Source organism: Accipiter gentilis, chromosome 29 (genome assembly GCF_929443795.1).
Source record: "Accipiter gentilis chromosome 29, bAccGen1.1, whole genome shotgun sequence".
NCBI lineage: Eukaryota > Metazoa > Chordata > Aves > Accipitriformes > Accipitridae > Astur > Astur gentilis.
This window is the reverse complement of record NC_064908.1, coordinates 11,076,541-11,100,977: the sequence shown is the minus strand read 5'-3', so window position 1 is coordinate 11,100,977 and position 24,437 is coordinate 11,076,541. Positions and strand designations below refer to the sequence as shown.

The following is a 24,437-nucleotide window of genomic DNA, read 5'->3' as shown; positions in this document are numbered from 1 at the left end:
GAGAGGACAGACTCCAGCCCTCGTACCTTCTGCCAGCCAAAGAGAAAACATGCCCCCCCCAGGGGGAACATGTACTGGTGCTGATGGAGGGCACAGGGCACTGGTCCAGTGCAAAACAACCGCTTCTGAAGTGAGCTGACATTCAGAGGAGCCGAGACCTCCTTATTTATCTTATTACACGTCTTCGGATCTTGTTGCACGCAGCAGGGACAACAGACTCATGTAACAACCTACCCTGTCTCCTAAAGTCTGAGACAAACCATTGTAATCTCAAAGAGCTTTCTTAAAGCATGACCAGAGGTTATCTTCCATGTCTGACAAGCTTCAGAGATAGGGAAATCAAAGCCAAGACTCTCCTCTATAGTTCATCAACAGTATCAAATGCTGGCAATGCCACAACATTTTTTTCTGTTAACTTGTGTCAAAAGAAAGAGGATTTTAGTTCAGACTTCTGCCCTCAGCACACAAAAAGTCGCAATACAATTATTATATCCACGTAAGCCCATAGTTACCATTTACAGAGTCTCACTGAATCCCAGTTCAGTGGGAGAGAGAGTTAAGGGATGGAGAGAGAAAGAAGATGCATGGAAGTGAAGAACAAGCAGATGAGAAATAATTCCTCCCAGGAGAGCTCTATCCGCACAAAAACTAGCACCAAGAAACATTTTGGCACTGAGATGTCCCAGGTCCCCCCAGCTGACTTTCTAGAACAAATTCCCAAAGGGAATGGATGCGGAATCCAGGCCACATGACAATGCTATATGAAAGTCTTTCCTCCTAAATTTTAATCAAGGACAAAGGATTTAGAGGAAGATTTTCAAAGGGAATGCACACTTGCAATTGCACACTTGCAGGAAGGCTGGCTGAACAAAACTCACATGCAAGTGCTGAGCAGGAGTGCTGCAAACAGCCACCTCAAGAGTCTCTCCCTAGACTAGGTCCCTTCCTTCCTCCCGAGGCTACCCTCAGCACTGCCTGGTCTACAGCATTTTTTTCCATCCCAATATGAAAACTGGTCAAGCGGGTTAACCCAGACACCTTTAGGTCATTGCAATTTCTGATCTGATAAACCATCAGCCAACAGAGGGTATGGTTGTTGTGGAGGTCCTTGCACATCTTGCAGCCCCTAGCTGGGGGCCACTGGCTCTAGAGGTCACGTCAGGAGAGGGGAGGCTTGGTCTGGCTTGGGTGGGATGTCTCCTTCTCTCCTCTCTATTGGGGTGGCAAACAGATACGCATCTCCCCATCCTCCCCTGGGGCAGGTTGTTGGCAGCCAGTTGAGGAGCTCTTGCATTGCAAGGTGGGTTGCAAGTTGCACTTACCAGGGCAGAGAAGCCGCCCATTTCTTAGCCAAAAAAGCCATTAAACAGGACAGAAGTGCCTTATAACCTCCTGCAGGTAAGCCCAACGGATTTCGGCTACAAGCCACCCCAGATCCCTCCCAACATCAGTGAAAAACTTTCTTGGAAGAGCAAACTGAGAAAATCTGTTGCTCAAAAAGATACACCACATTTCTAGGAGAGCTCCTGCTGAAGATGAAGCAGCTGGGAGAAAGAAATTGATTCATCTTTGATTCAAAATAGCTTTGCCACCACACCATGTGGGGGAGGCAAGGGAGAAGGCAGTTTGGTGAGACATGCTCACACCATGTCCCCGCACCACCACTGACACCCAGAGGAGCCAAGGAGTCAGCCAGCTATTGGCACAGCCATCCCAGAGGAGGGACTCGGCATCTGAACTGGCCTGCACATTGTCTGGTGCCTTTTCCTAGTGCCAGAAATGCAACTGAAAGACTGAAACTGCAAACAAAAAGAAATCTTCATTCCCCCCCCAGTACTATAAAACAACCTTAACAAAAAAGTATTTCCTTCCAACATGTGCAGAGCAAGAAATTTCAATCCTTTCAAAGCTACTTTCTAATTTTGCCTATATTTTAATTCATTTACCTTTCTCTAGGAATTCAATTGAAAATGGTAAAATTTCTCAAAGTCAAATATTCTGATTGACCCAAAATTTCTCTTTGAAAAATTAATCAAGAACTTCCGATTTTCATCCTTAATCAGGATAGAAGAGAAAAATCTCTATGTTTCTCATACAGCATGGGCAACAACATGGTTAAAAGAACCCGAACCATTTGTTCAGCCTGTACACAGTTTAAAGTAAAATTAACATCTCCCTGCATATTTGCCGCTTCTCCTGGCTGAAGGTGCACTTCAAGACCACGTCTTACCAGCTCCTTATGCTTTGGAATACGACACAAAAATTTGATTAAAAAAAATTAAAAACTGATTTGGATAGTTTTCCATCTTCCTAGACCCCAGAAGGAGAACATACAAGCCTGCTGATGCAGATGGTAGGGGACCCAATGCTTCCCTGCACTAGTAAAAAGCTTGCATCACTTGGGGTGCCCTGGGAATTGCCAGCCACAAATGAGAGATGTTCAGGTCAATTAATAACTAGGGAGCAGGAAAAAAAAGGTAAAAATCCCTCCCAGGTGCCCAGACCTGGCAGGAAAGGGCTTCCTTGCTCCCCACGCTTCTCCTCTTCCCCTCCTCATCCCCAATTTCCTCCAAGAGCATTTGAGGAAAAGCAGCCGGCAGCAGATGGAGTCCCCGCTCCTATTTCCCAACTGCGCTTGGGGAACCCTCCTCCAGCCCTTGATTTTAATTAGGTGGTTTTGGAGATATCCCCCTCCCAAGCAAGTAAGGGAGAGGGGAGCTCGTTAATGTTTCTGCAGGAAAAGGCCCCAGAGGCAGGAGCTGCAATATTGTCTCTAGACTAGTCTCCTAATTAACTCTGTGCAGATAACGAGGTAGTAACCGATTACAGCCAGGGTTAGGGAGGCAACACTTCTTACTCCTATTACTTGTGTGGTCACGAGGGGTGCAGACACCCCTCAGCTTCTACTAGTGATTTAATTGCAAATAAACAAAGACATTGCTAATGAGAAACCAAACCTTTGTGTCAAGCAGAATTGACAGAATTTATGTTCTTTCTGCAGATCTTCTGCTTAGTAACTTCTTGGACCATGTCCCAATAGGCAGGGAACGTGTTAGAGAAATGGGGGAAAATTCATCCCAGTGTCAAAAGCAGGCATAAAAGGTCTCCTGCTGGTTCCCAGCCTGACCCAGAAAGCGAGCACTGAACAGAAATATCTGCACCATAAATTTTATTCACTGACACATTTGTCCAAACATTAGCAGGAAGAGGAGCATACTGAGCTATGAATGCCAGGAAAACTAGCTGGCACCCCAATGGATTTGAATTATTAAGAGCATCCCATCAGCAGCTCTCGCACAGCCTCTGGGACAAGAACTGCTCTGGGAATAATCCCCAAACGTGAATAAATTCGGGACAATGGAGCATTGCTTGTGGGAAACGAGGCTGAGTTTGGTGAATAAATTATTTGCTATGAATAATTCACCCTGACCTAGTTGTAATTATTCTACTCTCATTTAACTCTTCTGCTGGCTTCAGAGAGGCTGGCTATAGCCTTCCTCTCTCTCACAGCCAACAGAGGAGCCAGGTGTGTGCCATGAAACCTGGGCTCTGTCTCTGGCACACAACTGGACCTGTTGCATGGAGTGGTCATCCTAACTTCAGGACATGCTCCTTGACCAGCAAAACTGACGCATGATGCTAGCTCTGTGCAGAAGAGGTAGCAAGGCTGGGCAGCTAGCAAACAGACCCTTCAAACTTTTGTTTAGCCTTCAGGGACCTAATCCAGATTTTAAAATCCACCTGGCTGTGACAGTCAAGGTGAGGTGCAGCCCTGGTGCGGATGAGGAGCCAGCTCAGCTCTGAGATCACCCCCTATCACATATCCAGGAGCCTTGGCCATGTCAGGAGGTGCTAAAGGGAGAGCCAGAGCCCTCCTAATTCCTGCAGTAAATCACCCTTGAAATATGGTGTGCAAAGCTGTGCTTGGCAGCACCAACAGAACCACAAAATAAAGTCGAGAGCCCCCTCCGGCTGCCAGCATCGACCCCCAGACTCCATGCGGGGCTTCACCTAGAGCTAGACTTGGACAGAGGTGGAGATGTGCCTGCTGGCAATGCTGTCTTCTCCTGTCCCCAGAGAGGGAAGTAAAAAGATGACGCTGAAGAGCAGTGGGGAAAGGCTTGGGTTATTGCCTCTCCTAGCACCACACCGCTCCTAAGAATTACGCTGTCAGGCTCTTAAAAAAACCCCTTCTCCAACCCCACTATTGCAGAAACCTGCAAGATATCTTGATGACGCTGTAGTGCCAGAAAGATTTAGCAGCGTCATGGGCATTTCCTTCTCCCATTTTCTCCAAAGATGCACACAAAGCTCTGTGGTGCAAAGGACAGACTGACTCCAGCTGCCAGCAAAACTGGCTGCCGCTCTGCCCTTATTGCTACTACTGAATAGCATATAAAACCCCAGGACCCTTCGCTATAGACAAGCTGAGTCTGTTTAAAAGGCCTCAAAGTCTCAATACATGACTGTAAATGGAGAAAAAACCCACTACCCCCCTTGTCTGAAAACGGACAAGTGATCAAATCTCAAGACACCAGAGTGAAGTCAAAGTGGTTTTCTTCCCTCTTTTCATCTGACTGGGTAGAAGAGATTCTAAAATTCAATTCCTTCACCCTTCTCTCCCCCCCAGCGCAGGATAGAGCTCTCCTGGTGCTCAAGGAATGCGACCAGAGGACCCCACACATGCACCCCCGGGCAAGCAGCAAGCCACGCACACGAAACTGCACGGGCTGGTCACACCAACCAAGGAGAACAGTTGAGAAAGGGGAACCAGAAAACAGCAGAAAGGAAGGACAGCAGCCAAAGGGGCTGCAAAGAGGGACAAATCCAAACAAAATGGCAGTGTGCACATACTGAGAAGGCAACACAGATGAAGACAGGGGGAAAACACACAAAAAATTTGCAGAGAGAACTGGGGAAAACATATATGGAAAGAAAAAGGGTGGACATGTGGGGCAAAAGAGTTTCTGCCGGACAGAACAGTAAGGTTTTTAACAAATCATTTGGTTCAGAAGGAGAGAGCGTAAACAGCACAGAGGCAAAGCTCTGGCTGCTGTCGGCACTGACGCAGCTACAGCTGCAGGACAAGGGGGTCGTTGTCCCTCTGCACGCTGGCTCTGCGTGGAGGTGTGGGTGGCTGGGTGGGCTGCACCGTCCTCATCAAATCTCCCATCAACTCTGGGAGGACAGAAAGAGTGACACCGGGGGGGGCACCCAGCAGGTGTAGGGCAGGGGGATGCCGCGACCTACACACAGCCATCCTCTGCGGGAAGATGCTCAGCACCAATCTGTCTCCATGGTCATGCTGTTCCTAGTGCTGCACATAGAAGTGGAGGAGGGAGGAAGCAGAAACTAGTACTGCCTCCCCGTGAGGGTTTAGTTTTATCACCAGCCATAGCTGGGAGTGAGGGTCAGCCCAAGCTGCAGGCTTACACCATGGGAAAAAATTCAGATCTGGAGAAATCTGATGTTCAGTTTAGATTTGAGCTATTTGACTTGAACCCATCTCTATGTATGGTTCAGTCATACACAGACACCATTTAGAGGTTTCTCAGTACATGGGTAAAAATTAAAGACGTCTTTAAAAAAATCAGGAGTCTGTATTTTAAAAAGAAACCATTCATATGTACCTAAGTTCTGTGGATTTGTTCTGTAAAGAAAGACAGACAAATTAAATGAGATACCAGCTAACTCACAGGGAAAAGACAGACTAGGGAAGGCACAGCTGCAGTACCTCTGCCCGGGGAAAGTCTGCTGCAACAGTTGAGAACAATCACATAGAGGCACAGAGATGCCATACTATGAAAATCAGCCAGAAGTCTTGTTTAAAATGCCTATTTTAACACGTGATCTTTCTATCCCCTTTTATTTTCTTCCTTTTTTAACTGTACAAGATTTGGGGGGGGAAAAAAAAAAAAAGGAGAGCTTTATGCTTCTGGTATGCACGTGTGACCACAGGGCAGATCTGGTTGCCCAGCTGCTAACAGCTAATGCCAGACTTTCAGCAGGACACAGCTTCATTTTAAGTCAGTGGAAACTCAGAGCTGCTAAAAGGAGACATTGATTACTTTAAAATCATTGGGTTTCTGTATCTAATTCATACCTCTATATAGATGTTTATCTATCTACTCATCTATCTGAAATAGCTGAGACCTGGGATTGGGCATTTTGATGTAGCTGGGTTTCTCAAGCTTGGTTCTGGTATGGTGGGTATGAATTGCTCGTAATAGAGATGCTCTTGTAAAGCAGCTACCAAAGTGGCCAGAAACAAATCAAAAGGCATGCAGAAAAGTTATCTAACTGGCTAGCTTTAAGGTTAAGTTTAATTTTCTTTTTATTTTAAATCCTAACACACTGAGGAAGGATCTGTAGGAAGCCGCATCTGAACGTCTTCTTGCTGCTAAGTGCCCTACATAAAGGCAGGCCGAGGTTTGGGTATAGCTTGAGTCTCTTCACAAAATCTTGCTTTTGTAGGGCCCAGTGAAAAAACTAGCGCTATTGGAGGGGCTGTTGTGATCTGGATCCATTGCACCAGTCATGGCAGGGTGCAGTAATTAGGCTTGGCGGTGGCCAAAATGACGTCACCAGCAAAAAAAACCCCCATTGAGTTTGATGGATGCTCAATTACACCAATGCTAAATGCCTATGACAAACCTCTCCCTCCAAAACCGTGAGGTTCAATGTTAAAAACTTCTAAGGAATCACCCCTGCAAACACAAATTTCCAAGTGCCATGTGAGCTGTTGGGAGAGCAACGTGACTTTCACTGGCAGGGTCTGGGTCTGCTCCATAATTTCAGCTCTGTGTCTCTCTGAGTTTCCACTGCGTTCATCCAGGCAGTGTCTGAAAGGCAGCAGCTAGCAGCCTTTTGGGTACAGTGCACTTTTGTGGTTCAATTAAAAAGTTTTTCAGAATAAACAATAAGTTCAAGTGATTTCTTCATCTTACTGTCTTAAATGTTTTCTGTTAAAATAATTTCTTTCACGCGGTATTTAAGGAGCCCTTCTGGTGTTGCCTCTGTTTAATAGCTTGCTAACTCCTACAGTACTGCCTACTCTAATTACTCCAATCTAATTAAGAGGGGGGAAAAAACAACATACTACTGAAGGGCTAGTGAGAAGGGATAGTCAAAGAGCTGTAAGAAGACAAATGGGGATCATATTGGTGGGGTAATTCGCTCATTAGCACCTTCCCTCCCCAAATTAGCCTAAATGGAAGCAGAATGAGATAGGAAAGATAGAAACACTGATAGAGATAGTGGAGACATACTTAGAAAGACAAACTGATGTGCCATAGTTTCAAAGACCAAAAAAAGGTTACCAAAAAAAAAAAAAAAAAAAAAAGGCAGAAGATCCCAAATCCAGTCTGCTTGGAAAGCAGAGAAAGCACCAGAAAAGTCCAGGAGAACAACACTAATGCCACAGAAAACCGGCACCCACTTCAGCCACGGCACAAAAAGCTGGTGGTTTGGCAGGAGTTTCTTGGGAGGTTGGTCTACCTTATAGGCAACACGAGCAGGGCATTTCTTTCCAAGGCCTAGAGGCGGGGACATGTGTCTCAGCATCTCATACATGTCTGTGTAACTGATGCGCCCGCTTGGAGTCAAAGGGAGGGAGGCAAAAGCAAGAGGACACAGAAATCAAACCAGACCGGGTCGGGGCGGGGGAAAGAAGGGGATGGGGAAAAAGGCAACACAATGGAGCAAATGAAAAGGAGGAGAGAGAAGAGAAAGCAGACAAGAAAACAGAGATCCGGTTAATCAGATTTCTCAGGAAAACAAAACCAAAACAAGGAGGTAGGTAAATAGAAAGGTTTCTCCGCTTCCGTTGCTGTGTTTCAATGCCCAACGTCTCCTCCTCACGGCAGGGAAATCCCATGGCCGGAGCTGTGCCTCGGCACGTGGGTCCCTGTGGGGAATGATTGATGTCTCTGCTTGGGGTGGAGAAGGTGTGGGGAGGGCTCGGGTTTGGCTGGCTCTTTGCGGGGGTGGAGGGATGCTTCCCCTTCTCACCCCCCCCAAACCAGTCAATCAAGAGGCTGTATTCACCATGCCAGGGAGAGCTGGTAGGCAGAGTTATGGGACAGAGAGAGATAGGGCTTAGAGAAAATATTCAGCTTTCCTTCAGTGAATAAAAAGTTTAGGTTTCAGGGTAGCCTGTGGACTACGAGAGAAGCAAAAAGCCAATCCTGGTGTGTTCGCTCAGCAGACAGACTGGGACTGCTCTGATGCCAAGCCAAGGGTGCAACTTTGCAAAACCTCAGCCAGGCTGAATTTCTGCTCCAGCCTAAATTCAGGTTTGATGAAACCAGAGCCCAGCAATCAATTTGCAGGAAGGTGGTGGAAAGGGGACCTGTTTCTCCCTTACATTTGGTGGGGGCCCCTCTTTCATCAAGACAACGTTAACTGGTTGTCTCCACCACCACAGGCAGGTGGATGTCCTGCATGTTAGAGGGAACTGGGAATTGCAGAGATTTGGGAAAAGGCCCTTAGACCAGCTGATGGCACAATAATGGCATCTACCTTCAGCGCACATTGTTAGTAAATAAAATCCTGCCCTGAAAAGCAAGGGATGCAGAAACAGCAAGGAGTTCTCCTGCTTTGCCTTTTTCCGACTACTGAAACTGGGAGCATGACTGTGACAATCTCATTTTGTTTTCCCAGCGAGCTGCCTGCTTATTATATTGTGCAAATCTGTGCCGCCTGTCAACTGAGGAGACCTAAGTATATTGCAGCACGTTATTAATTAATGCTTAACCCCTGGAAAAGCAGGACAGTATTATCATCTCCTCTATACCAGGAGGGAAACCAAGACCTAAGCACCCATTTGAAACCTCTTTCTCAAGCAGGACAGCTACTGAAGCAGGCACTCGCACACCAGCATGCTCCCCTGACATGGATCTCAATTCCTTTGCAAAGCATTGATGCAGGAGGGGGTGGAAGAGAGAACTTACCAAGCCAAAAAGATCTATTCCTGTCCTTTGTAACTAATGCAGTTAAAATATCACCCAGGTTTTATAGCCCAGAGCTAATTTAAAAGCTGCTGAGACACAAATTGTAATTACAGCCAATGGCCTCTCTCTTCTGCCCCTGCTCCCTGGCTGGAGGTGCAGGGTCTCGTGTCTTCTCTGCAATGCTTGTTAACTCTCAATCCCCAATCAGGTGTGGAAAACACCTGGGCTCAGTGAAAAAGAAGAGTAAGCTCCATGCTGGTTGCTTCCACTTCTCTCTCCTTCATCTTCTGCTCTCCACGCACTGACTGCAAGAAAATCACTGCCTGTAACTGGGACCCCACTGAAGTCCAGTGTCATCCTGTGCTGATTTCTTGGCAAGATCTGTCCTTAATTACCCACCTCAGCTCCCAAGCACAGTATACTTTTCCTGTGCCATGAGGCAGGAGGTTTCACTGGATGTCCATCATAGCTTATGATCTCAGAGATGTAATTTTGTTCCTAAGGCAATCTCTGGCTGTTGCTGTTGTACTGTGAAAAGCTCATCCCTTCGCCCCCCCCCCAGCCCAGGTAACCAGGCCACTCTGCTGCCCAGTTAACCAGTGCCCAGATCAAATGTCTTTTCAGCTCAGGAAAGGGAAGGGTTCAAATGCTGGTCATTCAACTGGCGTGACAATGCTATGAAGCCCAAATAAAATGGACTTGCTACTCCCTAGAAATCTTGGGATGACATTTCTCTCCAGTATGCATATATAGAGAGAAAGTGCTCAGATGCTGTGCTGCTTTTCCCCAACACTTCCCACCTAGACCCGGCAGGAAAGAAGCTGGAGGGTTCACTGTCTCATAAAGCTGCCTGTCTCCAGCCAGCTGGGGTGTGGGAGTAGACAGGGAAGAGATGCATCCAGGGAAAAAGGAGGCAGTCAGTCAATCATTCCCTTTTTCAGGCAAGGGGTTAGTTTCGTTACAGTTTCTTTTCTGTACTGTTTGCGTTTGCACTTCGGGGTGGGTAAAAAAGAAACAAAACCAGAACGGAAAATGCTGGAGGGAGTCTCTGAAGTTCCAAACCTTGTATGCCACCCTATGAGGGCACTTCTTTCCTAAGCCCAGGGGTGGAGCAATTACACGTAACAAATTGTACATATCCTTATAATGAATCCGGCAACTGGAAAGAAAACATCAGATGTTACAACAGCAAAAACCATGAGGAATCAGTTTTTTCCCCAGGCAAACAGGAGAAGTTGGAAGGGCAAAACACGCTGAAAAGCAAGGTTAGTCTGACAGCAACTGGGCTTGCAATGAAAGAGGCACTTAGAGAGAGAGAGAGAGAAAGAGAATTTCCAACTGCTCAGCAAAATCTCTATCCTTGGATTTTCTTCTGTGAAACCTTCAGTGCCATGTGCAAGGCTTTCCAACCATTACATTTGGTTACCTTTATCACTAATGTTTTCATTCCCTGTGCCTGAGCATCTGCCTACAGACAGCCCCTACCCACCGCTCAGGTGCTGTAGCAGCCCAACAAAACCAGAGCCTGCAGCACACAAATAGCCTATTTAGTGGATTATTACTGAGATTCAAATTAGCTGGTTCAAAAGAGCTTGGGAACTTTTACCTTCCACTGTTACCACCTACGTAACCCCAGCAGGGCTGTACTTTGCTTCATGGGCAATAAGCAATTCGCTGGAAGTCCTGAAACTGCCATCTTGAGAGCCGTCTTGGCCATTGGCACTGGGAAAATCCAGCCTTTGTTACCAGTAGGTGAAATCAGATGCCTTGAGGTAGCTTTATGGTCAGTCTCATTAACTCCCAACAATATTTTCAGCTAATTTAACAGCAGGATTGGATTTCTTAATCTTTCATAAGTAACCAAATAATGTACAAAAAGAGGTCTACTGAACTTCAGAATGACCTCTAAAGAAAAAATGAGATGATTTGGCTTCACTATGTTTATTTTGGTACATTATATAAAGAAGTCTGGAATGTTTTGGAATATCTCCTTCAATATTACTGCTTTTTTGGATGTGAAAAAATAAAGACTATTCAAAACCTTCACAATCAACTCAAAACTATTAATTCAGAAACAGATCAAATGCAATGGTGCAAATCTTGGCTGCAGGCCTAATCGTGGTTATAAAAAGTATATTGGTTTAACTGAGTCAAGTTTACCAAAATTTTAGAACGGTTTTGTAAAACAGCATGTAGTAAATATGTATGAGCAGTTCCCTGAGGTCTCTAAGAATCCATGGAAGGCTTGAAAACCAGCAGATGTATTGCATCAGAAGGTCATGGAAGGAAATCATGACAAATCATGACAAACAGGGATTCTTTCCCAGGTTGTTTAAAACTACTTGAGTTTTGTTTATTTTCGTCAGCATCCCTTTGCCTCAGATAGCTAAGAAAAAGCTCTCCCTTGGGAGCACCTGCCTCCCCCTGACCGCTGAAGGTGCTGCCAGTCGCATCTTCCTCTGCTCTTGGGAGCAACTAATGTGAATGGGATGGCAAGACCAACATTTCCAGTATCTCTAAGGGCTATGCACTGGGAAGGGTGGTATAAGAGAGATAAAGCACTCACTTTATATACCTTGAACAAATAAAACCTCATAGAAATCCAATTTTCTTTTCTTTCCCAGTTCATCCTTAAATTCAGTGTTTTCACTGCTTTCCTGACTAACTTCCAGCCCCGGACCAAAACTCTGTGTACACCCCATTTCTCTCGCGCTCTCTTTTTCTGTGAGCCCAAGGCTTCTGCCACCCCTAAATCCAACAGTTTCCCCATATTTACCCCTACTGAGTGTGACACATATCTAGAACAACAGCTGCTAGCTGCATTTTTTACTTCCTTTTGAATGTTCTTCCCCAGAAAAGTTTACAGAAAGTTGGATTTTGTAACAAAAACAAAGGTGATATTGGAAATATGTAAATGCACACACATTAAGCCCACATTTAAAATATTATCTATAGAACAAAAGCATAACAACACTTATACTTTTTACCCATGCAGCATCTTTCATTGAGGGTCTCAAGCTACAAAAAGTGGACAAACACTCTAATTCCCTTTTCCTTGGACAATCAAACAAGAGACCTTGAGAGAGTCAATCAATTAGTGACAGATGGAAGTAGGAACCAGCTCACCTGTATCTAAGTGTAAGATAACACTGTCTGGGAGACCTCTTTCTTGAAAATTATGCTGTGGTGATTATTTGTCATTCCCCTACACGTCTATACTGGGAGCTGAAATGCTAAAAGGAGATGGCTCACATGGAAAACAAAAATTGGATCAACTTTTTCTTTCAGTTAGTTTGACCAGCTAGTGGAAAAAACAGCTAAATAAAAAATGGGTCCTCTAAAGCTCTGTGTCTTCAGATCGAAATGGGGTGTACTGCTGGGAGCTGTACCTTAAAAGGCAGGTTATTAAGCTCAGACCATGGATAGCTATTGTGAAATGCCATGTCCAGAGCTTCACAAAAGTTCAGCCCAAATAATCACAAGATCTGTTCTGGCCTTAAACTGTGAATGGATTTCAGACTACTTTTAAATTGCGGAAATGTTAGTCCCACTTACAAAAACATAAGTGATTTCAGTGGAACTATTCACACACGGAAAATCCAGAACATGCACATGTTTTAGGATCAAGGCTCGAGCATCATGTCCTGGCTGTCCTTTGATTTGCAATTCTGCCCCTGGTCACTCTGCCAACATCAATAGCTTCACACCAGAGCAAAACAGGAACAAGGTTGGAGAAAAACAGAATTAGGATCTTAATATATGACATATTCTGTATTAACAGCTCTGGAAGTGAAAAGGTTTGGCCCCTAAGTGACTCTCAAAATGTAACGTCTGCTCTCAGAATTAATAGAGCGAGCAAATCTTTCTGTAAACTTAATGCTTGTGCTTCTTATGGGTGGAAAGTTCCTGAACACATAAACGTTAAAAAACCACACTGATACTAATTTTTTCCCTTGCAGGTGTGTTACTGCTCCCACGGATGCTAATCAGAGCCAAGACTATTTTTCAAGGAGAGAACGGGCACTCCCAAGTTTTCAGTCTCATTGAGATTTTCTAGTGGTAAGAGATAGGACTGGATTTGAAAAAAGAAAAAAAGCTATTTACTGCCTGCCAAATACCCACAAAGGACTTATCTCTGTTACAGAGCACCTTGTAATGAAAATCTGCTTGGAGATTACAGGCTGCTAGTATAAGTGCAGGATATATGCAGGCTTGTAGTAAGGATGGCTTTGAGCTAGTTAAAATCACACACAGTTCAGAGAAATGCAGTCATTTTGGAATAGGTTTACATTTAAAGTTAACCTAAATCAATTTAACTGAGATTTTAAAGCAGCTTAATTGCATCCTAGCAGGGAGTTTGAGATGCTGATTATACAAACACTTTCTGCATCTGTCTCTACTGAAGGGAAACAAAATAGAGTGAAAAGACTGGAGGAGCTGGAGGCAGCTTCATTACAAATACAGAGGAGATTCATTGCAGAGTAACTCAGGGAAGGAAAATGGATACAAAATCAGTAGGGCTTAAATAAAAAAAAAGTCTCCCAACAGGCAAATTCCCAAGCTGCGGAACATCAAGGAAATTACTGTGACCTGTATCTCAGAGCATCTAGAAATGAAAACACAGTCACCAGGACTGTTGTGCAGTAGCTTCCTGTGGGCAATGGAGAAAAGCAATATAGTCAGTCTTGCTCTAGAAGTGATCACTGGTCAGAGCCATTCCCTCATTTTAAAAAAAATTCCTTAAAATGCTTCAGCAGTGGCTCTTGGGTCTGCCACAGCACAGTGCCACTCCTCCACTGCCGTGGTACCTAAGCCCAGGTGTGCAGCTTTCCCTGTGAGTGTCTTTGAATAAGAAAAACACAGAGATAAAACCATAAAACCAAACACCTCACCGTCTGGCTGTGAGAAAACCATTTCCTCCTTTAACACACTCATATATCAGGAACATTTTATCAGAGACTCACTGAGAACTGAAATGCTTCCAAAGTTAGGCTGATTGCATTTTCTTCTTATTTTGCACGTCTTATGTTTCAACTGCAAGTCCAAAAGCTAAAATATTATTTAGAAGAACAAAAGTCCCTTCTACAATTTGATGTCATTAAAAGGAGGCTTCCAAGATCAAAACATGGGGTTTGATGAGAAGTGTCTGTTTAAAAACCACGTTTTCAGCAAACCACTGTTACACTGAGAAACATCATGTCGCTTCCTACTGCCTCACAGGTGGGTGAAAGCAAATGATGAAGTCTGAGCCTGTAGCACTTGACTCAGATGCAAAGCAATGGAGTACACCATCTCCTTTTAAGGGAGAGAGAGCACCTTGAAAACTTGAAAATTTTTTTGTGTGTGGCCTCAGGTCTCTGCACAGGATTTGTGAAACCATTGAGGTGGTTCTCAACTAGGAGAGAAATGCTGCACAAATGAGGTATAACAAGGCCTAGACTCCTAAGTTTCCTAAAGTACTGCCAATAGCAAGAGATTCAGCATATTTTTATCTCCAAAGTGGATGTCGAAACCAAAGGCAATCAAAGCTCTTTTGGAAAAGCTAAACAGCTTTTCTACTTGGCCATTTAGCCAAGATCATTTGAATTTACCCTATTAATTTTTGCCCTGGGATGGGGGAGGGAGGAGGGTGTGTTTTGCTTTCTTGATTTGTTGGTTTATGTCTATCTTGTGTCTATTTGAAGGAAATGCCCTTGTAATGACATCAGGTTTGTTCATCTCCAGTGCACATGAATTGAAGTTTGAGCATTTACCACCAATGTTACCTCAAGCTTTGGAGTCGTTTTCCTTCTGGAGCCGTACTCCCATTAAAACAGGCTGTATGTGTGTACAGGTATGGTATTTATACACAGTGTATATCCTTTTTCTCCACATATAATTGTGACAGCGTACATACCAGGCAGCTGGGTCATATTCAGCCCAGACACGAACAAACTCATCCAAATGATGGGGCCCAAGGATGGAGGAGTCTCTTGTCAGGTATTCAAAATTGTCCATAATCACAGCCACAAACAGGTTTAACATCTGCAGAGAGGAAGCAATAATGCAGTTAGAGAGAAAAGAGAGAAAGAGAAAGAAGAAGAAGAAAGAGAAACAAGAGAGAAAAAGAAGAAGGAGAAAGAGAAGAGAGAGGAAAAAAGAAAAAAAGAAAAAAGAAAAAAGAAAAGGAAGAGGAAAAGCTGGAAGGGGAGCAGGTAGGATTCCCTTAGCAGGGTGTGTGGTTTCTATAAGAAGCAACCACACCCTAGAGAATAAACTCTACAAATTTAGCCCTGGGTCCCTGGGGACTCTGCTGCCACCTTCTCCTCCTCTGCATGCCACAAGCCACTTCCAGCTCTGCATCATGCGGCAGGTTTGCCACAGCTTTTGACCGCAGACAGTTTGGCCACATCCCTATCACTGGTGATGCCCTACAGCATGACCCATCCCAGAGCCCAACTGGCTCTTGCCCCTTCTTCACCCCATGCCAGCACACACCCGCCCACGAATGCAGCGGCTGCTTCACCAAGTGGGTGATGTGAACTTTTCCAGCACTTTCATATCAAGGCACATTGAGACATAACAGCTAGTAGAAAAACCATTCTTCAGCCTGAATGTCCTATTTTAGGTTCACAACAATTCAAACCTTCAAAGATCCCCAGAAAGACAAGGGGCAGGACACACAAAAAGCTCCTGTCCCTAACGGCCATTAACTCAGAGCGCGGCAAACGCTTCTGGCATATAAAGATTCTCCTCTTATTAAAGCCAATGGAAGAGTCACGAGGATTTCAATGGAAAAAGATCAAGCTGCAGCCAGCAGAATGGAAGAGCAGGAGGGCAGGCAGGAATGGATGCTCCTGTGCCAGATAAAGACCTGACTGGCACAAGGCTCCTTTCTACCTTCGTTGTGTCTTTTGTAGGGAGGCTGGGAGGCTGAGCTGCTGCTGTGAGTGCTGCTCCTCTGCACCACGCTGAGCAAGGGAGACTGCAGCGAAGCAGCCTGTGAGCTCTCACGTGGGGATGAGCAGAATTAAACTGAATATGAATGTCCTCAGCTAGTCTGCTGGTCGTTAAAAGAAAATCAGGCAGTGGAGTTTGGGGTTTGTGCAGTTTTAAAGAATTCCTATTCCTGTGTGATCTGGAGGGAGGAGGGGGTCGTGGCTCTTGCTGGAACACATGATCCGTGAGTACAGACAAGCACAGTCCACAATGAATCACCATATCGCCACCAAATGCTAATCAGGGACTTCTCAGACCTTTAGTCCACCTGTTTTTTGGAACCCACCCCAACAGAATGCTGGGAGCAGAACCCAGCCCCCAATGTATCAGTGTCTTGCACTGGGGCACCGAGGTGTCTTACACCACCCAAAGGTGTTCTTCAGGCCAAGCCATAGAGCACAGAGCTGAGCACCTGCTAGCCCTGCTAATGCCTCAGCTGCAAACAAGGCTTCTGCCTTTCCAGCAACATGTGTGAATTCACTCCTGTGGCTGCGAGGGCTTGTCAGCTCGAACAAGCAGCAGCGCTACATCAAACAACTCTGCTGGGTTTGGGGAATCAAGCCAGTACTTTGTGCCACCCCGGTTCCTAGATGCTCTCAGGGTCTCTGTGCAACACAGCCTAGACAAGCCCTAGGACCTCACTGCAGTGCACCATGCAGTACTGGACAGGAATGTCCAAACCAGCTGTCAATAAGCTGCTCAAAGGCTGCGAGCACTATACCTGTATCAGCAGGGCACACTCACGTGCTGCAGGTACCCCACATGTAACACAGTAGCCCCAGAGCATCAAGAGACAGCAAAACTTTTGAAAGTTTTCCCCTTGATCCCAAGTCCCTTTCCCTTGCTCCCAGCTCCAGCCATGGCTCAGTACAGTTTTCCTTTGCTTGTGTACAGCTGTTTCTAAAGTTCTGTATATTTTTAAATTTCAATTTATATTTTTCAACAGTGTAAATTACAGGAGGAAAATTATGGCAAGCTGGACATCCACAAAGAGCCAGAAACAACGTTTAAAAACAAATAGATTATCTAATTCCAGCCTCAGTCTATGGTGTAACAACATAGAACAAACCATAAAAACATGCCCTCCCGGCAAGGCTGTGGCTCTGTAATGCTTTAATTGCTTGTGGGGAACCACATGTTTCATTGCAATGAAGTGCTGAACACATTTTAAGAAATGAGTTACAGTCCTGTCCCATAGCAGTTCAGCTGCTTGGCTTTCCGCTGCCTATTTTTGGAGCCTGCCCTCCCTGCCTTTGCTCTTTGCGAGGGCTCTCCCCTCTCTCTGCCAGCAAGCCCAGGGTGCGGTTTCATGGGGTTTTCCAGGAGCGCTGACTCAGGGACAAACCTCACGCAAAGCTGTATTTTGCACAGATGTGTTCCAGCCTCCAATTCTGCTACTACATTTCGAGTGGGATGGCTGATGTGAGCCAGGAAGGGTGGGGGGGGGTTGTGCTGTTGTGTTTTTTTTCAAAGAAAAAGCTTTAGGAACAATAATGCACTTGAAAATAACAATGAGAATGTCTGAGGTTGGGTTAGGGATTTGTACAAGGGAAAAAATTTGCTTTAAAATACAGAGTGCTGAAGGAATCAGTAAATGGAGCATTAACTTTGTATAAGCTTTCAGGGCTCCATGTTTTTCTAATGCAGAAGACATAAACCACAGGATGTCAAAGGGGCAACAGCAGTCAGACAAAGGATCTCAGTAGGGGCCATTGAAGTTGGTCTATCTGTACCCAGCATCAAACTGCCACGTGTACCTCTTTTTCCTGGTTAAAGGTTTCTGATGATAGCAGGGATTAGCTGCACAAAGCATCAAATCTTATATTTTAAAGCAAACCCATGGAACTGAATGTAGGCTTGATACGTTGCTTTTTGGTACATTTCAGAGCTGTGACTTTTATCTCTTCCTGCTTGAAGTTTAATTGGGTCCCTGTCCCTGGTTTTCCATTCCTCTGTCCCAGTGGTACAGGAAAGTGAACCAAACCTATTAAAGCTTAGACCCAGCCTCATATGATGGCCACAGGCATGAATCAAGTATAACAGCTCTGTGTACTTTCATGTCTAAAGCTTTCCTGGCACCATTGCAGAAAAAAATATAATTGCATTTATTTGACAAACAAAACAAAACACACGGCATCAAATAAGTGTGATGCTCCCAAGTGCCTGCTGCAAGAACTTCTGAACCAATGTTATCCTGGCCACTCTCACTCTGCCCTCCCCAATCCCCTTCTTCAAAGTAACGTGTTACAAATCAGGACAAAATAGATTAATTCTTAATTCCAAATATTAGACCCCCCTATGAGAAAAAGATAAAACCCTTCCTTTTAAACTCATGACTAAATGGTCTCTTTGGGGATTAAAGGGGTTTTATCACCAGGGTGATAAATGGGTAGTTGTCTTGTAATGTTGTATAAATCATAATTACGGAGAAGGAGGAAGCAAGGGGGTGGGGAGGGAAGGACTTGGGGGGGGGAACCACACCAGCACCTCCACTTTGGGAGAGATTGGGACCGACTTACCAGGAAGGAGCACAGGAAGATGAATGACACGAAGTAGAAGTAGGCAAAATCGCTGCCACATTCATTTTTGGTGAGGCCGGAGAGCGGGTCGCAGGCTCTGTTACTCAGGCACGACAGCATGATCTCGTGCCAGGCTTCCCCTGTGGCACTCCTGCAGACAGAGAGGGCAGAGGTGAGCTTATCCAACCCCCTCCCCATTACAGACCCAGGGGGGCATCCACCTTGCAGTATTACTGTGCCCAATTAACTAAATTAATTAGGTGGAAGTTTGTGTCCAGGTAGAGAGACTTACATTAGGAATTCGAACTACCAGCCTGCTGACACGAAAAAGAAAGGAGAAACAACTTTTCCCGCTGTTCCAGGGGAGTAAAAGAAACCGAACAGGCTCAGGCAGCCTAAGCGTTATTGGTTTTACGGAGAATAAAACCAGATTGATTTAAACATGTCCAGTGCAAATGTAACTAAACAGAGTTTAGATGGTTCCCTTTTGAAGCAACTAACATTTCTGTCCTAGTGCTGGCTGTAAACCCAATGGAGATGATGGGAAATGAAACCAGGCTTCTCCACTTGAATCTCTTATTTCCTTTATCAGGCAGCTACAGAAACACCAGGATGGTCTGGTTGGTCATAATGACTTGGGTCCCTTTTTCATGACAGTCTCCTGGGTTTTCTTCATCATTTCCCTCCTCCCCCTCTAACTTCTACTACAGGGAGAAAAATAGCCAAAAGGAAAAACTTTGGAGTCCCAGAGGGTCTGTCCTCAAAATAAACCACCCCCTGCAACATGCACACCTGGATCGGAAGCCGGGAGATCCCCATGTTCACTTCCTCTGACTTCCTACATAACCTCAGATTTTCCCTCTATAATTTCTGCACCACACTCAGAGGTGCTTTGAGGGACATCCCTCCACAGCACCACAAACAGCCCGTCTTGTTGCAGTGTTGCTCACAGCCATGCTAATTTGTACACAGAGCCAGCTCACAAGCCTTCCTCCTGGTCTTTGAGAAAACTTGATGCTCAATGTGAACTGAAATAGCTTCCAGGCTACTCTGAATTATACAGCAGATTCCCCCACTGGTTGCGTCAAATCCTGAAGCCCCATTCCCTTGTGCAGAAACCTGTTCTCCCATCGTGGTCCTGCTGCCTCTGCCCCTTTTGTCCCACTGCAGCTGCCGCATGGGTCTGGAAAGGGACCAAGAGGTCTGGACATGAGACTGAACAATTACCCAGTTTTATTAAAATTCAGAATTTTGAGTCAAGTGATTATTCTGAGCTAGAGAGGGCTAATTTCATTTCCGTCTGGCTTCACAGAAACTATGCAAACCAAATCCCAGGCAAGATATCCAGTTACAAGCGCCACATAATCTGCCGAGCCTCGGCATGGCTGGCAGCTGCTTGTGGGGCCAGAGCAGTTATTAACCACTGTGTCTCCACACAACGTGGTGCACAAACGGATAAGTGAAATCTTCCCCAAGATGCTCTGATTTGGAGCAGGGCCTGCACTTCATTTCTGCCAGGTCTGAAAATGAAAATCCGTCATTTCATTGATTATTTTTTTTTTTTTCATTGGAAAAAGCTTAGTTTCCAGGCAGAATGAACCCAGATGGAAACACTTTCACTCTGAAGCAGAGGTGACGCTGATGTATGAAGTGTTAACTTGTTGGTAATGCAAAAATGACCAATGAAAGGAATTCCCCCTTTTAAAAAAAAAAAAGTAAGCTTCGTGACAGGAAGCACATCGATCAGTTAAAGCAGGCGGGTTCTGCCTCATGTTAAGCTTCTGCCTGAGTTGAAGTGGAGTGTCACAGCACTGGGTGTCACTTTGCGGAGATGCTGGTGTGTTGAATCAGATCTGTCATACTGGGAGATGTGCCCGGCCAACCTTTAATGCCGAGGAGGAGGAAGCAGGAACGGATGCTTTACTCCAAATACACTTCTTAGAGATGCCTAAGTCTCAGCAGCTAAACTAGCATATACAAAACCAAAGGCTTATTTATTTTTCATGTGTGAGTTGTATGGTATTTTATACTCACCTGAACAGAAGCATGAGGGCTTGGAGGAAGGTACGGAAGTTATTGTGTCGATTAATGGAGGTTTCATCATCTAGCGCAATGTTTCCGAATACCTGCCACAGAAAACAGAAGCGATTCAGGCCAAACACATCCTCATGTGGACATTGTCAATAAAGGTAGATCAAGTGGAGTTGGAAGAAGAGGCAGGAAAATAATTTGTCCTGGTTTAAGGAATCTCAAAAGCTAGACTAATTTCTGTGCTGAATGGGGAGATAAAAATGTGTTGTGGAGATCAAATGGGGAAAAAACCAAGGTTAATGTTCTTCGTCTTCACGTAGACCCAACACCCAAGTTCAGCTCCATCCCAGGCCAAGAAAACTTTCTCATTTGTTTTCAGAAAGGTGCAGCGCCTGAGCTGCTCCCTGCTCTCAGCCTCTTGACATGCCCGTACCCAGAGGAAGGGACATGCCCTGTCCGCGGGAGACACGGCTGCCCACCACCACCTCCAGAGATGCTGTGCTGCAGGCTGGTCACCTGCAGCTGGTTTGCCTGCCCACTCTCTCCCTTTGTACACCCAGGGCCACATTCAACACAAGACCTGGCAATAAGGGTAGAACAAGCGGCCTTTTTTTGCACTTCTAATTTACCTAACACCAGACAAGAAGAACCTTTCGCCGCATCCTAGTCAGTTGTTGGTCCTGCTGTGGAGGCAATAACCCATTTGCACCCTGAACCAGCAGGACAAAAGCAAACTACTTAGGGTCAGTATTAAAGCTAAAATTTTTACCTGCATGCCAATAATGGCATAGATGAAGAAGAGCATTGCAATGAGGAGACACACATAAGGCAAGGCCTGTGGAAAAGGAGAAGGTGGTATTAATGATAGCAAATGCATATGTCAGCCAGTAGCAGTTAATTCCTGGGCAACACTGTATTTTGTGGCATTTGTCCTTCAGATGAAGGAACTGGGAAGAGAATATGAACAATTCTGGCAGCCTTCAGAAGACAAACCCCTGGAGCCAGATATTCATTGATCACAAAAAAGTCTGGGCTTTCCAAGGGCTCTCTATACATCCTTGCAAGCAGATAAGCAGTAAGCAGGGAAAACACAATAAGAAGCTCTGCAGCAAACACTGGAGCTACCAGCAGGCACTGGCACTTTCTATGCATAATTGTACGAGCATTAATTTTTAATGACCTTGCTGTAAATTTAGTACGAGAAAAAAATATACATCCAAGAAACAAATTCCTGCTCTGAAACAAACACAGACTGCAATTCCAGGAGGACAAAAAGATTCTGAGTTTTAGCAAAAAATCAGTGAAGGCTACAATGTAATTATGTCACCCAAGCTGAAAGTAATAGCTACTTTCCACTCAAGCTAAACGAAGAGGTAATTAACACCTCTTAATTAGTAATAGCTGAAAAAATTAGAAGTCTTGCCCTAAAACTAGACCATGTGATGCTCGGGGCAGGAGAGGGGTTATGCAGCCCATGGGGAGCCCAATAGGAAACACAGGGCAAAGGGCTGATACGGTTTCTGCTGGATACCTTTGCACAAGGGACAAGGACCGAGAGCTCAGTGCTGGGGGGAAAGAGAGACAAGCAGCTCCCCATGCAGCCCAGGAACAGTCCTGGCTCTGCTTCAGGGGCAGCACTCTGCACACACACTTCGGAAAGGGTTGGGTTTATACTGAAAAGGGCCTTGGCTGAGCCCCTCTCCCAAGATCCAGCCAAGACTACACAGTCCAAGGACAGTCTCCTGAGTGGGAACATCTTACATGTGCAGACCCCATGTCTCAGCCTCTGGTAGAGGCTCTCCTGGCTGCAGGATTCCTCACAAGTTACAAGGTGAGATCAGCAGCCACACCACCTCCATCCACCCTCAAGGAAACCACGACCCAACAAATCTAAAGCACTGCAACCCTCCAGATCGCAGTCCCTTTCCATTAGCTGCTTGACAACTGGGTGAAAGCATAACACAGAAGTTGAATGCGAGAGCACCAGCTGCCTGTCTGGTGTCTCCCAAAGGGACATACAGTGTAATACAACACTCACTCCAACCCCTGGCTGTGGGGTAACAGCACAGATGCCTGCAGTTCTTCTCCAGGTTGCTTGTAGGAAGAAGCAATTGCTATGTTCCCAGCTTTGCCCTCCAAAAAGGTTTTGCCTCTATACCCTAAAAGATCTAATAGAAACTTCTCTCCCAACCAGCTCTGGTGCAGAGCAATAGCCGCATTCATGCTCTGCTGACACCAGTTCTGAATCCCAGTTCTCTCGCAGCCAGCGTGGGGCTGGCCAGCACTCCCAGGCTGGTGTGGGCAGAGCCACCCGGCATCTCTCTCCACTGCAGGACAGAAATGTCTTTCTTCTCTTAAAAAGTCTTCTATTTTTGGAGAGAGCATACTCCTCCACGCAGTTTTATCACCTAAAATAACCTCTCTGCATCATTTTGACTCAGACACTATGTTGTATTTGAAAGTGCAGCTAAAGCAAAAGAAACCGGTTGCTCTGCATCTCACTGCACTCTGCGTCATTTAATACCAGTTGCCACCATAATACCTTCCAGAAAGCACCATGCAAAATACCCTGACATTGCACCAACCTGCAGCCAAGCTCCCCTGAACTTGTGACAGCACTCAGGACATAAGCTATCACCCACAGACCTCAGAGCTCAGCCCAGAAGAAGGTGAGACACTGTGCAAAGCCAGAGGTATGGTCCCTTAGGCTCGCCAAGCCACCCACCACATGCACAGGCAGTGCTCAGGAGCGTGGCACCCTGCCACCAAGCAGGAGATGAAGTTTGCTGGCTGCGGCCATGAGCTAGCGAACAGATCTGTCTTCAGCCGCTCCCTGACCTCCTTGTGCTTTGCTTTCCTGCATCACCTCTCTACTTATATTTCTCTGAAAGTCCTGTGAGATGTCCAGAGCCAGGGAGGTCAAGTGCTTTCTGGGAGAGGGCCCATGTCTGAATGGACTGGGGGTCTGCACCCTGCAGCTGCACAGTCAATAAATACTGGTGCATTAGAGCTCAGTGCCGGTGCTACAAATCCTGATTTCAGATTAGATGATCTCCTCTCTGCACTGCAGCACGTGAACATGCCCCATAACTAGGGTTAAAACACAACAACCTGTTGAAATGGGCTGCAAACCAACTGAGAGCTGTTAAAAATAACCAGCTTTGGGGTATGTGGGCTGCTATTTAGCTGTTGGAAAACAGCTAACTTGAAGCTAAGCACAAGTTGAGAATGAAGCTGCTATAAGGCAGTTGAGGGTCACTTAGTTCAGAAGAGCCATATCCAGCTGCTGTGGCCAGTCACCCCTGCGCCACAATGGACCAGCTGCCACGATGTGCTGAGGCTTGCTCAGAGAGAAGGGCAGGGGTAAAGGAAACCAGGCAAAGCAACTGTCTCAACTGTCAGCCTGACCTCAGTACCAGGGAAGATTATGGGAACAGTTTGTCTTGAGAGCACTCGCATGGCACGTGCAGGACAAACAGGGGATCAGGCCCAGTCAGCATGGGTTTATGAAAGGCAGGTCCTGCTTGACCAACCTGATCTCCTTCTATGACCAGGTGACCTGCCTAGTGGATGAGGGAAAGGCTGGGGATGTTGTCTACCTTGAATTCAGCAAGGCCTTTGACACCATCTCTTACGGCATACTCCTTGAGAAGCTGGCCTCTCATGGCTTGGACAAGTGTACTCTTCGCTGGGTGAAAAACTGGCTGGATGGACGAGCCCAGAGGGTTGTGGTGAATGGGGTGAAATCCAGGTGGTGGTGGGTCACAAGTGGTGTTCCCCAGGGCTCGGTGTTGGGTCCTGTTCTGTTTAATATCTTTATCAATGATCTGGATGAGAGGATCAAGTGCACCCTCAGCAAGTTTGCGGATGACACCAAGTTGGGAGGGAGGGTTGATCTGCTCGAGGGTAGGAAGGCTCTACAGAGGGATCTGGACAGGCTGGATCGATGGGCCGAGGC

At 45.8% G+C, this 24,437-nt stretch overlaps 1 protein-coding gene across 5 annotated transcripts in view; it reads right to left on the bottom strand.

Moving 5' to 3' along the window:
• CACNA1B (calcium voltage-gated channel subunit alpha1 B) overlaps positions 1-24,437 on the bottom strand; it is a 308,635-nt gene that overhangs the window by 21,280 nt on the left and 262,918 nt on the right. For 3 of the 5 annotated variants that reach the window (XM_049832549.1, XM_049832547.1, XM_049832550.1), the window contains exons 33-37: positions 21,249-21,314; positions 20,483-20,574; positions 18,449-18,599; positions 14,848-14,975; positions 7,498-7,594 (exon numbers count right to left, since the gene is read on the bottom strand). In XM_049832549.1, coding sequence (XP_049688506.1) covers positions 7,498-7,594; positions 14,848-14,975; positions 18,449-18,599; positions 20,483-20,574; positions 21,249-21,314 — 534 coding nt within the window. Of the gene's footprint in view, positions 1-7,497; positions 7,595-10,013; positions 10,111-14,847; positions 14,976-18,448; positions 18,600-20,482; positions 20,575-21,248; positions 21,315-24,437 lie in introns of all 5 variants that reach the window. The other 2 variants (XM_049832551.1, XM_049832548.1) reach the window with 1 other exon arrangement.